At 31.1% G+C, this 16,468-nt stretch overlaps 1 protein-coding gene across 1 annotated transcript; it reads left to right on the top strand.

Moving 5' to 3' along the window:
- Positions 1-2,913: 2,913 nt before the first annotated feature.
- LOC139484222 (uncharacterized) lies at positions 2,914-15,412 on the top strand. Its single transcript, XM_071267956.1, has 7 exons — positions 2,914-2,988; positions 7,415-7,598; positions 9,109-9,414; positions 10,498-10,620; positions 11,164-11,235; positions 14,940-14,976; positions 15,409-15,412. The coding sequence occupies exons 1-7, from the start codon at positions 2,968-2,970 to the stop codon at positions 15,410-15,412; spliced, it is 747 nt and encodes a 248-aa protein (XP_071124057.1). The 5' UTR covers positions 2,914-2,967.
- Positions 15,413-16,468: the final 1,056 nt, after the last annotated feature.

Consider the following 16,468-nt stretch of genomic DNA (forward strand, 5'->3'; position numbering starts at 1 on the left):
AAAGTATTGAGCATACTTCTGCTACGGAAAATGTCAACAGTAATATATTGGTGGCTGCTTTTAACACTATGTCACAATGTGTGAACGGCCTTCAGAAATCTGTCGATACCCTGATGACAGAGAAGTTGTATGATAATAGCAAACCATAAAATCTACATCAATGGTACAATTCCAGCAATACGGCACCGTTACAAAACACACCGGATGCGTTACATCATGGATTAAATAGAACAGGAGTTCGTTCTGAGGATTTTCCCAATGTAGACATAGTTTCTACAGGATTACAAAAACAAATAATACAGGATACAACGATTCAGAACCCTGGCACCAGATGCAGACACTTTTCCGGAACCGTGTCCCAAAATCTCAGATGTAATATGGTGTTAAAACAAACTGTCGAACAACTATGGACAACATCGATATCCAAAAGGACTAAGGACGCGTATGATATTGGTTTCATGCATTTGAAGAGATATTTACTGTTAGATAATGTGACATTTACAAATAACTTGACCCCAGTTTCGGAAAAAAATCCTCATAAATTGTGTTGCTCATTGTCAAACAGTTCTGAAACTTCATTATTCTACCATTAAACTTTATCTATGTGGAATCAGGTACAACTATTTGAAGGAAAATTGTAGTGATCCATTCGAACTATATAACGGCAAACCATTGCCAAGGCTTACATTGATGTTAAATTCTGTTAAACGATTTCAAAATCAAAACAAAAGAATAAGGCTACCACTCACTTTTGATATTTTTAACCAAATTATAAAGAGATTACGAAAGGGAGTTTTTTCAAAGTTCATTGACCTCATGATTGAAACAGCTAGCGCGATTTGTTTCTTTGGCTTCCTCCGGTGCGGATAAATAACTGTTATCAAATCCAAATATTTCGAACCGGCAATAACTTTATGTATATCAGACATTTCATTCACAGACAATATTGCTAACCTGCACTTGAAACAGTCCAAAACTGATCCATTCCGTAAGGGTATAGATATTCAGTTACACAAAATTAATAGCCATATTTGCCCTTATCGTGTTTTTAAAAGATATTTAGAGATCAGGAAAACGTGTATATCGTCTTATCAAAACACTGACCCTCTTTTTGTATCAATTGGCAATTTAGCTATGTAAAGATAATTCTTTATAACAAAAATCAGACATGTTCTAGAGTTATGCGGTTATAATCCTAAAAACTTTTCAGGTCATTCATTTAGGATAGGTGCTGGCACCGCAGCTGGTCAAGCTAACATAGAAGATCACATGATTAAAATGTTAGGTCGTTGGTCTTCAAATTGCTATGTGCGTTATATTCGAACTCAACCAAGCGTGCACAACAGCAACTTGCTGAATCTATTAATCATTGATTAAAACTGCGAATGTATTGACAGTAGAACTGCATGCTTGCCTAATATGTATATTTTGTTTCTTTTATTTACCTTATTATTGTGTAATTCGTTGACTTATTGAAGTTGGTCCCGGGGGATTCCTTATTCTAAATACTTGGGGGTCACTCAGACTCATCTGATTTCTAATCATTATTTCGTCAGATTTCTTGGCACCTTTTCAAATATTTCACTTATCATTCATATTTTTCATCATTTTCCAAGCATTTTTCATTAACATCACCAACCTCAACTCAACATCTTAAAACATTGTAGCCCATCGTCACGCAGGGGCTGGTCCACTGCCGTCAGATAAAGCTTCGCTTTGTCATTCTTTTGTCAGTTGTGTTGTTTAAGTTGAGCGTAGTGGCTTGTCGTCTGGTGTTCTTTCCACAAAAGAATCGCTTCCTGACAAAGTCCTGAAGCAAAATTATTCGTCAGATAGTTGAGTGATTTCCCAAGGCCAAACAATTTGATATGTTTTATATGTTTAGTACAGGATATACGTTTTCATTTAATTTAGTGTAATTTTCATAATAAATATATTACATTAAAAACTTTTCGTTAAGTAGCAATGGTTCCATGACAAAGTTATTATTGAATCTACAGTATACTGACACTACACTAAGATAACATTCACCAAACAGGAACCGTTAACACATTTGACCTCAGATTTTTATCAGATGTAAAAATTTAAAACAGTGAAACTAATGAGCATATCGACACACAATAATTTCATAGTTTGATGTCCTGCGAATATTCTCACACTAACTGATCGATTGATTATGGGAATAAAATGATTATTACAGAGTCTGCAGTGTCAAATTCCTCACAAATTATATTGTGCTATTACACGTGTATAGCAAACTGCATAACATTAGACTTATGGTTAAAGCAACATTGAAACCAGCATCACTGTTGGATATAACATTTAATATATTAAATTATACATGATTTCACTTCGACTATTGAACTATAATTAGATACACAGATTATCATGTGGGGACTCGTGTGATTTTCGGATATAAGTTATTTATTGGTTATTTGGATTAGGATGCTTACATGGTTTATCAATTGTTGGTGTAGTTCAGTGGCAAATATTACATGCATATACACTACGGAAAAAACATAAAACATATTTAGAAACAGAATTTCGACTGTCAGTTTTACACAAATACACACAAGAAAAACGAGTATATAAAGGTTTTATTACGTTTTGCTTATTGTGACTAATGTTTGTTTTGTTACTAAAAATAGTGATAAAAAAAACCATTTTTTTTAAATATATTTGTATTACAACGTACAAGGCTATTACTTTTTTAAATTGTAAATGTATGTAAAGATAATAAAAGAAGTGTTCTAATTATTTGTTAAATTACATTTTTATGATACTACAGAAGAGTGTCTAAAATGAAACGATAAAAACCCTTTTTTCTAAATTTAGTCGTGATTTAAATCTGACTTGTAGTACTTATATATGTATTTAAATTTGTCAATGATCTTAATCATAGTTACAATCATTATGTTGATTTTCATTATTTGAGATTTGACGTGGTGCTCAAGTTATTTGGATAAGATGAAATCCTTCGTCATCAGAGTAAGTAATAAACTAAATCGTTTTTATTCAACTAATATAAAAGATAATCGTTTGAATATATTTTGACAACTTAAAATACTAGTATATATATATCTGTCATTTCATTGATTGTTCAAATGAATCATGTTATCTAAACTTTTCTTTACTCTAAAAATCACTACTGTTCATTTGAATATATGTATTACACATATAAGCTAATTTTGTTGCATAAGTTAAAAGGAGTAAAATGTATGCCAAAAAACTTCATCCAATAACGATAAGGCCCTCAATAATACACGTCACATTATAGAAAACGAGTTTTAAACAAGGAGTGTTTTACTATATCCAACCAAATTTGATAGAAACTTCTCAATGTAATTGTTATCGAGGGTTATAAAAACATCGAGGAAAATTCACAGAGAATCCCTCAAATATTCAAGCTCAACCCCAAATCTCAAAAAAATAAACATATATCAGCTTAAACACGGGTTACAAAGTTTATTTTAATTTCATGTTTTGATATTCCGTTCGGAGTTTGCGTAAACATAACGTATAACCATATATACTAATCGATATCTCTTCTAATTGTATTTTCCATTTTTCTATTTGTTGGTGGAGTGGCGGATAATGTCTTCGCTGTTTATGTTAATAATCTTGATCATATAATGTCATTTATATTTTCGATAGTGTTCAAAGTCTTCATTTTCTTTTTTTTTCATACAATTTGTTTGGTACCGTTATCTTTACAATTTTTGTTACTTTCTCCATGGATATATTTTATTTATTTTCAAAAAGAAATGTCCTCCATACAAGGACATTTTCTTTAAAATCTTTGCGTGAATGGAATAGTTAGATAAATTCATTTATTATAAAAGCTTTCGGTATTTTCAACTTGATCTTAATTAATCAACACAATTAAAAATGAATTATATAGTTACTCCATCACATTGATGTATGAGAATCACATTTTTTAAAACTTACATGTACAATTGTGTACGTAAGATGTTTAACTGATAAGTAAAATAGAGTTTTTGAATTCAATCGAAGTTTCGTTTCGTGTTGAGGTACTTTTCGTGGGAATATTAGTCACTATTATGACTTAACAGTTTAACTGATTGTATTCAATACATGCATTGATTACAGAATTGTTATTGGTTGTCAATGACACAAAAACAAAGTGTTTCTTTATTCAACCTTGTCTAGAGGTATTAGGAGAGGATTGAGATCTCAAAAAAAATGTTTAACCCCGTTTGGAGCCTCTGGTCTTTGTTAGTCTTGTAAGTAATTTATTTTTAGTCATTTATTAGTCTTGGAGTTTAATTTTCACAATTTTGTTTAGGGGACAGCTGGGGACCAACATCTATGGGGGATTTTCTCACTGTGTTGCAGACATATTGTTAGTCTTTGGTGGTTGTCTGCTCTTTGGTTGGATTGTTTTCTATTTGACATATTCCTCATTCTAATTCTAAATTTTAAAGTGTTAGAATTACGTATGAAGTCTCAAATCAACTTTGCGTCATCCCTCGATAAGATGATATGCATAGAAATTATGTTCATAAATTAAAAATATATAATGAAAAGGTTAAGGTTAAAGTTAATATAGGTTCAAAAACAGCACTGATTTAAATGTTTGGTGTATGCTACGTATTAGAATAACTGTTCATGTCTGAGATAAAATCACCTGTTAACGTAGATGAAATTATTCTAATTTTAAAAAGAGCAACTGGTTTTGGTAAAACTAGAAAAGTGTCATTATCTCAGATTTTGCAGATGTAGTAGTACATGTAGTACTTCTAGAATAGATTTTAGGTATGAATTTGAAATGAAATCTTAAATCAATATACCCTCTGTGATAAAATAATGCCTGACCACTGCTTTGGTATATCAATATGAATCGCTGAAATGGCTTGTCTTTTGTTGACAATGAGTCATGTTTGTACTAGTTCTCAGTAAATATACACGCATATTCAACTTTAAATATTCTGGGTGTGTTATCAATTGTGTATAGTACTCTATATTTAATTGCTTGTCTCAAAGATTCCATTGTGTGTTATAGAATATTCGAATTGAAATTAATTAGTAATAAGCTTATATACACAGGGAGCTATGCAGTATATCAAAAGTCCAAAAACAAGCCACTAAAACATGTCATATCATTTTGATTTTATTTTATCATATATAATCAAAATCAGAAGGTTAATGCTACGTGCATGATTGCCAAAACCTGTATCACATTTCGTGCTCATCCTGGCTATCTTAAGTAACACTGGTTTTTTTTTTTTTTTTGGGGGGGGGTAATGGAATGCATAGATGAAATGTTTGTTACAAATTGGGTTTGATTTGTCAATACGCGTTTTCTTTCAGGGAGTCGATGTGTCTAACTTTAGGCTGTTTTCAGACTTTTGGTCACGTTGTTGTTTCTTTAACACATGTACCATTTCAATTCTCATTGTATTACATGCATATGTCAGAATTTATCAAATGATATAGACTGGAGCTAAACTACTTACTTTTCTAACATCTTCCATATGTTTGCACCAAAATAACCTAGTTTCAGTTTAAGGGGGAAGTCCCTTATTAAACGACTTTGATATAATGCAAATGTGTTTTTCTATTTAATCAAAAACTGTATATTAAAATGGTCAGAACAGTTAATGATAAGCTACAAGTGTATGCAAGATCTTTAATATGTGTACATGGCAGAGAACTCCCTAACGCATTAATGACCGTACAGACGACGTTTGAATATTTTGTTTGGTTTTACTGAAAACATGTGTTTATCAAAACTTTTACACTTTGATTCAGACTGTCGCCTAAATTTTAAACATTTACCTCGAACAACAACTGTAAGTACAAGAATCGATGACCTTCGATTTCAATTTTGAAGTAGCAATATATTAACTTCACTAACATATGTAACATATGGAGTACAAAATTCGCAAAGATATTCAAGAACATACATCTGAAACAGTGTCTATGTTTAACATTAATTCGCCAGGGTTTTGCCAAATAACATCTCATCTTTTTTCTCCAAATACATATCGGAAAGTAATAAGACATAACAGTTACATATTACGAGGCTTATGCAAAACTCCGTGATAGCCAAAAGTTAAAGATCCTTGTGATAAAATTGTGTGTCACTTTATTTGCTTTTCAATTTTCCTTAGTTTGTTTTCGTGCTTTTTTTTTTTTTTTTTTTTTGGCGTAAATCGATATTGATAGATTTCGCTATCGAGGTGAAACAAGGAGGACGTTACTCACGCAGCAAAAGGTACAAAAAACTGTTCTATCAGTGCCAATGTAATTATACAATAAACTACGTACAATAGCATGTTTGTTATCATCTTGGTCCGAGACCACAATTATTTCGTAGTGAATTTATCTTAGAACATAAATGAAAATTGAAAAAAATCCTACTTGCGCTTTCTCAATGAAATGTTTGCATTGTGTTGTATTACTTTTGGGACAAATAAATCAAAATTATAGAAAACCTCATCGGCTCTAACTCAAAATATGGACATTTATGTGTAGGGCGTCTTGGAAATCTTTTGACAGCTTCCGAAGTGCTAGTTTTTAACCTTTTTCAACTGGACTAAATCACTACTTTCCTTTAAAATTCTAGACCCAAAGGTTTGTACAGTGTAATTTAAACCCCTACTTGCCATTTCAGGCATAAAACATGGAGAAATAAATTTGGAGGGGGTATCAAAAAGTATTGGCATGTAACCCACTGTCAACACTAGGGACTATATTTGTGGAGAACGAAAAATAAGAGACGAAAGTTGTGGTCTCGGACCTCTTAGTCAAATTTACTTTCAACTTGAACATCTTTATTGTTTGCGTCTTTTTTATGAGTTTGTTTTATTTTATTAGCTATTTGCGATCTATATTTAAAAAATTGTGATTGTTATTGAGACATTTTCATGATATGTCAGTTTTTAGGTATTGTTACCAAATTTGTATTGAACATCGTACAAATAGATATAAAGAAAAGGTTTTATCCCCTCTTTTCAGAGGAAAAGATCTCTCCAAAGTCATCAATAAGACAGAAATGTTAACTCGTTCTGATAAAATTTGATTGTGTCAGTTTGTATGGATATCCCATTTTTTAATTTACCTTAGAGTTCAGCATTTCTTAGTTGTTTAATCAATTGATGTCTGTCATATTTGTTTGCGTAACATATTTTAACAAAAAAGGTCTTTCTCATGTGTACTTTGTTAAAATGTGTCATGCAGAGGATGATAATACTTTACCACCAAATTATTCTTTATTAGTTATGTTTATACGTTGACCTTAAGTTTAAGAATACCCGAGCATTGCTTGAAAAATGTCTAAACATTTTCCTTTGTTCATATCAAAGTAAATCCTGTCGAAAATAAGTAACATGTAATATGTTGACGATCGAAACAAAAACATAAATAATCTGGAATACATGTTTCGTTTCAGATGTCAATAAGTTTACTGTTTTCACATTGTTCCTGTTTTGAATTTACTTGTCCTAAAGACGTGATACAGATGACATTTAGAGCGGAGATCTGTAAAAAATCATCAAAGTATATGTGTTTCTTTGATATGAATAAACAAACGTATACGGAATTTTGCAACAAAACAGACGAAATTCAACAAGAAGGTACGTGTATCGTTAACGTAATGCTTTGAACAAATTTTATGTGGATGAAAGCAATTAAAATACTTACTATACAATTGAAATTCTCTCTTTAAAAGAAAAGGCAATACAAATGGTCGACGTGGCTTAAAATAAATTATAATGACAAGTTTTGTCTATTATTTTGAAAACTGATTTTCAGAAGAAACAAATCATAGAACAGTCAATGTTGTACAATGTTATAGGTTTGGCATGCCAAATAAAACCAGGTTCAACCCACCATTTTTTCCTTTAAAAATGTCCTGTACCAAGTCAGGAATATGGCCATTGTTATATTATAGTTCGTTTCTGTGTGTGTTACATTTTAACGTTGCGTCGTTTGTTTTCTCTTATTTTTTAGTGTAAATTCACATTGCGATAAACGGTACTTGTCTATCCCAAATTCATGAATTTGGTTTTGATGTTATATTTGTTATTCTCGTGGGATTTTGTCTGATGTTTGGTCCGTTTCTGTGTGTGTTACATTGTAGTGTTGTGTCGATGTTGTCCTCTTATATTTAATGCGTTACCCTCAGTTTTAGTTTGTTACCCCGATTTTGTTTTTTGTCCATGGATTTATGAGTTTGAACAGCGGTATACTACTGTTGCCTTTATATATATATATGTATATATATATGCATTGCTATAACGGTCAACAACACAAAAACTTAAAATAAACAATCAAGTCTAAAATCGTCAGTCTACTCTATTTCGGACAAATTGCTTTTTAAGAATAATATCTATCAAATTTGTGTATGTGTGTCTATCATCCTTCGAAATAATTTAGAAAGCAAAAAGTATCAGAAAGACAACATCTACTAGTATGTTATCAACATGAAATTGTCAGTTCTCTCATTATAAACAAGTTATTGCCGTTACATGACGAATTTCACATATTTTTGTGTTTTAAGCAACAAGCTATAAAAGATAGAAAGCAATTGTAAATAGAGATAAATATAATAGTAGCACAAGGCTCACACAAAATATATTGTATCCGCCTACAATGTCCATTGATGAAGTTGGGAGTCAAGGCATAGCTGAACGAAATTGGATCTTTAGAGTTTTTGAGAAGTTATCAATGCTTATAATCACTGTCCAGTTTAATGGCGACTGTGAAGTATCCAGACACTGATTGTTGTCTATCAAATCAGCTTGACGGTTTTTTTTTGTTTTGTCACATGTCAAGTCGTTGTTTTTTTATAACATTTTTTTTATTACAATTTTGAGGTAAAAATTACAAAATGCTTAAAACAATGACCCCTTGACGAATTGTATTTTCAATATGTTCGTGATATTGACATGATTGGTTAAAGATGAGATAAAACCACCGAAAGAAGTATTGTAACTCAATTTTTATGTCGATAACACGTGTACTTTTTTGCCTTTGAAAATATAATTCATGATCGTATACTAACTGTAAATCCCTACATCAAAAATATATTTTATTTATTATTGTATGGTCTTCATATTTACCTAACAGTTAATAATTTTTAAGGTTTCAAAACTGTTGTGAGAGGAAGTTTTGATGGTATACCGTGTGATAAGAACCATTACCAGCCGTTCAAATACAGTTCTTCTCATGGAGACTCGTGTGTTTTTCTCAAATCTGCTTGCAATGAAGAAGGTCAGATTGAAAGTACTGACAGATGGCCGACGACATCAGATAGAACTTGTCGTTGTGATTACAGATTTGGTTATAATTTTGTATCGCAGCCAAATAAACATTGTGTATGCGTGCCTTCTGAAGAAGATTGTTCCTGTTATTTTAAAGAATGTGATAAGGATCAAGTACTAACGCCAGGTAAATATGAACCAGTTCGTTTTTGTCTTCAACAAATAATGGTTTTAAAAAAATGTTGTGGGTTAATAAGCTGTATGTTTAATGAGGAAGTGTTCCTTGATATGAAGCAATTACTAGCGATTACCAACACTTTACATTTAGATAGCAATGGCTGAAAACAATACATGTAGTAGTATGCTATATTGATAGCGATTATTTATGCAGGTCGCAATTTTCCCGTCACCCTTGAATTGTATGTTTTAATTCAAAAATGAATATCAAATTACAGCAGGTTAGATCTTTTGATGACGCAAATTATAAAAGTATTAAAAGTATAAGACATACATTTTTAGCTGTTTTTCAAAAAATAGATAATAAGATTGTTTTTAGATAATCATACGTTAAATATCCGTTAAATCTAAAAAAAAAATAAAAGACTTGTAACTGCTTCGTTTAAGTTGTTGAAATCTGGACTCTGGATATCAAATCTAGCTAAATAGATCGAAACAGAAAAGAGATAGTATTTCTAGAGATTTGAGGATCAGACATTAGTGTAATTATGGGCAAAACGTTAAAATTCAGTAAATAACAATTAAAAATATAAACTAGAAAATTAATTTACATACTTCTTTTACTAAATACCTTATCCCTAACACCATAGGTCACTTTTTCAATTGTATGTTGCTATTCATGGTAAAGACGTAAAGGGTAAAAATATTGTTTAATTACTGTTGATGATTGATTCGAAATTTGTCTATCAATCTTAAGTGACTGAACGGAAAGAAATACATTAACGCCTTATTTACGAAGAAATATGTGAAATATATATTGTCGTATATTGATTCAATGTTTTATTGATACTAAGTTTAAATGATTTGATTCGGGTTGTTTTTATTACATTTCGCTTCATGCCTGTAAGTCATGGAAGCCAATTTTAATTGAGCCGGAGTGCATTGAAAAATTCAGCGCATTGCAGACTACTGACACACTATAGATTACGCACATACAAGTTGACCTTTAATTTTAGTTTATTGTGCACTGATGAACTAATTTGTAATATGAAAATTGTTACAAATGTAATTATTGTAGTTTTTGTTGTTTAAGACTATGTTTGCATGCATCCAGCTAATATTACAACAAACTTTAACATGTTCAAGTGTTCATTGATAAATGAATCGAAGTCAACAAAAATCCAAAAGAAAAAGGTTATCAATAAATCTGACGAAGGTAAGATTTCAATATTTCCAATATACACAATTTGAAAGGTTAAGACAGACATATTTTGAGGAATTGCATGTCCAGGTTCAAATATGGAAACATAGTAGTAAAGAAGGTGTTCAAAAGGTTCAAACAACGGACAGTGGATAGAGTTTACCCTATCTTGATTTAATTTATAGATTCACCTTTTTCTTTGTTGTGCCACATTTTAAGTCCACTTCGATGTATAAACCAATCAAAATCCCTGCTAAGGTTCAATCAATTTCCAATGAAATACATTTGATCAATTTGTTCTTTGCTGTTTCCCCTTTTGTATGATCTTTAGAACAATATTGCATGTTAACACTTGTCCCGAGACCACACATATTTCTTTCAAACAATAAATTCAAAATAAAAAAATCTCCTCTGCTCTATCTCAAAAAGATTTTTACAGTGTAGGGTACTACAATTAGGTTTTTTTTTTTTGTACAATTGTGTTATTTCCTTATAAATTTTCTAGTAATATTGTACTCTTAAATTATGGTTTCTATACATTTAACTGTATTTCTTCAGATGTATGTCAACTTCAGAAAGATCAGAATTGCTTGATATTAGTATTGATGTTTGTAGTTGCATTCCAATTTGGTATGTATTTCAATACGGAACTTTAATATTACCATTTCATGTATGGCTTTTATGTCACTTGAAAAAATATAGAAAACCAAAATTTCAGTACTGGTCAACTATATATAGTGGATAGTCATCAATACATTGGCAATCAATTGCGTACAAGTGGTTATTCAACAAAGCAAATATGAAAACCCAAGTCGTCAATGTCGATAAATTAAGTAGAGACTAACATCATTCAGTATATTCAATTTCTCCTCATTACGAAATCATTTGTTCAATAAATTAAAATGGCAATATATGAAAGATAATTATTGAATCATAATAAGGCTGTCGAGTTTTTCTATTGTTCTACATTGTATACAATTGTCCTATCCAATAATTTAGTCGTGGGGCTTATATTCTCTTTTGTTTAAATTAAAAACCGTATCCGATGCTTTTTTTAAATGTAAAAATAGGTTTCCCCAAACATTGACCGCGAAGATAACCCGAAATAAATTACATTCGGTCATTTAGAATGACAATTACTCTTTTTGTACATCATTAAAACATAGGTATATATTAAGTGTACTTAAATGTCTCCTTTTACTGTTGTTTCTAGGCCTGCTCTGCCTTTCGGTAGGTCACATACGATAGTTTAATTCTAATCGTCAATAAAGGTATATGACAAAAAGATTTGACAAAATGTATATTCTACTAATCAATTCTTACGGGATATTTATGAAATATTTATTGTTTGTTTGTTTGTGTACTTTTGGTGTTCTCTCGTTGACACATACTCGAATCTATCTGTTTGTATATATTAACAAGATAATTGTTTTGGATTTGACTCATTAATGATTAAAACATAACCGTATCTGTATCGGGAATGGAAATAATGGCTTCTAAAGCTGCACAAAACTGTAAATTTGCTTTGTTTCTTTTGTTTACTATTCTGACATCGGGTGCGGACTGCTTTTGAATGATTTTTACTATGCTTATTTTGTGAGTTTATTTATACAACAGTGGCTGAAAGTATAGGAGTAGGGTTGGGAGCTCACAATTTTTTTTTAACCACGCTGTATTCCCATGTCGAGAGCCTCTGGCCTTTGTCGTCTTGTATGTATTTTTTCATTTACTTCATTTATATGTTTTTGAGTTAAGTGTAACGTCCATTTTCATTGAACTAGTACACATTGAAGAAGGCAGCTAAAACTCGCCCCTTGGTGCGGGATTTTCTCACTGTGTTGAAAACCCTTCGGTAGGCTACGGCTGTTAATGCTCTTATCATGTAGTCGGTTGTTTTCACTTTGACTTTTCTAATCTATATTGGTGAATTCTAATATGTTTAAAGTTTAAATTTGTTCTAAATCAAATATTATTTAACCTCATAATCTTATTAAAATTACCTAATTAAATTAGTATTTAGAATGTCAGAATGCGACTTTATATGTTCAAACTTTTGTAGGTTAAATTTTAACCGCACTATGTCAATTGAACCTGCTATGAAATGTTTGCTATTATTACTGCCTTTGATTTTTGTCTTAGCATTTTTGTTCGCTCTTGAGATTCCGTATATCGTCAAGTTATCGGGATTCCAATGTGAATCTATTGTGCACCCCTCAATTAGGTCTTTTTCTCCGCTATTAGAAAACCATAATAGTTAGAAAAAACGAATGATGGGATGTGTTTGGTACTAGACCCTCGTTCTTCGTTACATTTGGATCGAAAGTATTCAACGACTAATTGGTAGGATGATGCTCATTTCTAAAAATAACCGATGTCGGTTGGCCACAAAAAAATCAGAAACCGTAATGTGTAGCCTCCTTCACTAATGACCAAAAAACAAAAAGGAAAAAGGACAATTGACTTTTAACTGAGACTTAATTTATATTGTTATAAGTTAATGTATGGGACCAAAATCCACACAGACTCATCGAAACAATTTATGATTTCATAATTCAATAACACTTTTCGATACGTGGAATATATATTGGCTCTCAATAAAGATGACTTTAGTATGTACAGTTACGATATTTATCCTGCTGAACTGTCTGTTGATTCAGCTTATATTCACAATGAACACTGTCCATTCTTTGATCTTCATATCTAAATATTAAACGGCGGAAAATCTTAATACCAAATGTATTATAAAAGAGATGATTTTTCATTTCCTGTTGTTGATTTTGCTTTTTTTAAATGGTTACGTTTTCTTTTCACCATCTTCTGGTGTTTACATTTCTATGTTTTTTTTTATGTGCTCGTGTATGTATCAACGTATTACATTGTATTACTGAATAATTATTACACCAGGGATTTCTATATCTCAAACTAGTCAACACATTTACTAAATTGTATCATCCGTACAGGGACTTCTTTAAATATAAATCAACATGTAGACATTGGATATCTTTTTAAAAGGTACTTCATATCCAATTGTTGATGGTAAAATTCATTTCAAAGCACAAGGAAAGGATGTGTTTGATCTTCATATGTTGAAGACATAAGATTTCAATCATTTTATTCCTGGGTCTGGAGCTGGTTCGTAAATGAGCGCTTGTGTGCCTTTGTTAGTGCATGTATCTTTGTTATCTCGAATAATTTCTTTTGTGACCTATTCTGAAATCGGACTCGAACTTCTTTTAAATAGAGTTCAACTGCGATTGTCCCAGGTCAGGGGTCCTTGGCCTTTGTTTGTTTTGTATGTCTTTATTGTCCCCTGCGAACGTGAGAAATATACGATATGACACTGTCAGTATTCAAACGATATATTATCTTGTGAAAGATGTTGTAACTGATCTTTATAATTTATAAAAATCCACGTCTGATTTAAACCACCGAATAAACATACCTTAGCACAGTATTCCTACAGGCCATCTTCCACTGTAGGAAGAAGGGTGAAAATTCTTATATAATCTTTATAATGATGGGATATTTGTATAGTCCTTTTTTATGTTAATATCTGAAACAATGAATGAGAGAGAGAGAAAGAGCGAGCATGTTTCGAGACAGTGTTGCTAAAAGGCGTTGTTAATATAAAATAGAAGACGTGGTATGATTGCCAATGAGACAACTCTCCACAAGAGCCCAAATGATACAGAAATTAACATCTATATGTAACAGTACGGCCTTTAACAATGAGCAAACTCCATACTGCACAGTCAGCTATAAAAGGCCCCGAACTGACAAATAAATGTAAAACAATTCATACGAAAATAAAACGGCCTTATTTATGTAAAAAAATTTAACGAAAAACAAATATGTAACACATAAACAACGATAACCGCCGAATTTCAGACTGTTGACTTGGGACAGACACATACATACAGAATATTGCGAGGTTAAACATGTAAGCGGGGTCCTCTGCCTAACCTGAGACAGTGATGAAACTGTACAACTTTAATATAGGAACTAACTAAACAAAACAGACGAATCAAATGGATACAAACAGAAATACATATAACATTGTCTAACAAAAACGCAGAGTGAACGTAGCCGGGTACTTGTATATACCAAAAAAACAAAAAGACACTTAGTACAGATCTGAGAGTACTAGCTGTAACTGACAGCTATTTCAAAGCCACTAATAACTAATAAAACAATCATGAATCTAAGATTTGAATTTTTATATAAGTGATCCAATGAACTTAAATGTATATCATATATACACACTGTATAGCAATTCAGTGTGTAACAACATATGTGCATATTGTAAATGATAATAAATAAAAATTATATTTTAGATGAAAAAATGATGGGATACAGAAAAATGAAGACATGGTTAGTATAAATTTTTACATTCTATTCAAGTCCTTTTTTATTGGTTTAAATTTATCAGAAAATATACAAGGGTTCTTTTTTAAATGGTCAGTGTAAAAAAGAGACGAATTAATCCAAACTAACTATCAACGTCGGCATCGTCAGACTAATAGTTCGTTTATAATTTTATTTATTCAAAAGAAATCTGTTATTGTTTAACATGTTTAAGTTCCTTTTCATTATCATGATTATAGACATGAAGCTTTTTAATTTTTCGTGCGTCACTCTTTGGGCGATCTTAAAGGTTAATACAAACAATCTCTTCCAAATCATTAAAATGCATAACCTTTCTTTTTTTCAACATGTAAATTGTTCCTATCTTGTTGCATGTTATATTCTGAATACTCCGTTTTATTTAATATGATCACAATACATTTTTTGTCTTATTTTCAGTTGAAACGTGTCTGTGTGTGTGCCGTTTCCTAATCGTGTGCTGTGAAAATAACAATAAAAGTATTGTGTTAGAAGAATATTGGAACCAGTCCTTTTCGTTGTAAATGGATGTTGAATATCTCTAGGTCAAACTGATTGAGGTCGGAAGAATAAACTGATATTTCGGCTTAGACATATGTTTAATTGATGGTGTTGCTACTATACACGGACTGTTCCTGCAAATGTTCAGAAAGTTCATATAGACAGAAGGCCTCGCGTTGACGTTTTATATAAAAACAATCATGATTTTATGATCTACCTATTATTCGTATAGGTTGTATCAAATGTTCCCATCCCATATGGAATTTAATGACTCATTATATTATGTTATTTTATATGTTGTACACCTTATACATGCTATAAAAACTTGTAAATGTTATACAAGTAAATTTTGCCATTGAATTAATATATATTTTTTTTCTTTTAACATTTATTGATACACTGAAATGTGTTTTAATGATATTTTATGTTTTGTAATGTCCTTGAATTTTATTTTATTTTTCATTTCTCTTTTAAAACAATTAATATCCAAACAAATTGCTATAACCAGTGTGCATTATATTACACGTAATTACGTTTCTTGAGATTGAATCACTGTGAGCTTTTACTTTTTGGTACATTATAAATCATCTAAGTTATTAAATCTGAAGTTTTATAGTGAATAAACAATACTCTGTTTCATGTGCTCAAATAAATGACATGGCAAATAAATTTGTATGTATATTTTTGATCTGTTTACATGTGTTTTTTTTAATTCTATCTGAATTTGTATCATACCTGCATTATATTTATTATTACAAATATATCATAGAATTATTATTGAAAACGTTATTGTTTGCTATACATTCAAGACTGATGAAACAGAAACAAAACTGTACGTAAAAATTCCAACAACATTTATGTTCGATTTGTCGATAAAGTAGCTCCGGAATCGTAACCTTTCAGTCCTTATAATTTTGTTTGGCTATTTGCGGAACATACATGTATAGCTAGTGATTTCTTTTGAAGTCACGAAAAAAAT

Source organism: Mytilus edulis, chromosome 8 (genome assembly GCF_963676685.1).
Source record: "Mytilus edulis chromosome 8, xbMytEdul2.2, whole genome shotgun sequence".
Lineage (NCBI taxonomy): Eukaryota > Metazoa > Mollusca > Bivalvia > Mytilida > Mytilidae > Mytilus > Mytilus edulis.

Bases quoted from the DNA above. Each gene is read 5' to 3' on its own strand.
- LOC139484222 (XM_071267956.1), top strand. From the start codon at position 2,968: ATGAAATCCTTCGTCATCAGA. The intron at 2,989-7,414 runs GTAAGTAATAAA...GTTTCGTTTCAG, and splicing joins TGAAATCCTTCGTCATCAGA to ATGTCAATAAGTTTACTGTT. The intron at 10,621-11,163 runs GTAAGATTTCAA...GTATTTCTTCAG, and splicing joins TATCAATAAATCTGACGAAG to ATGTATGTCAACTTCAGAAA.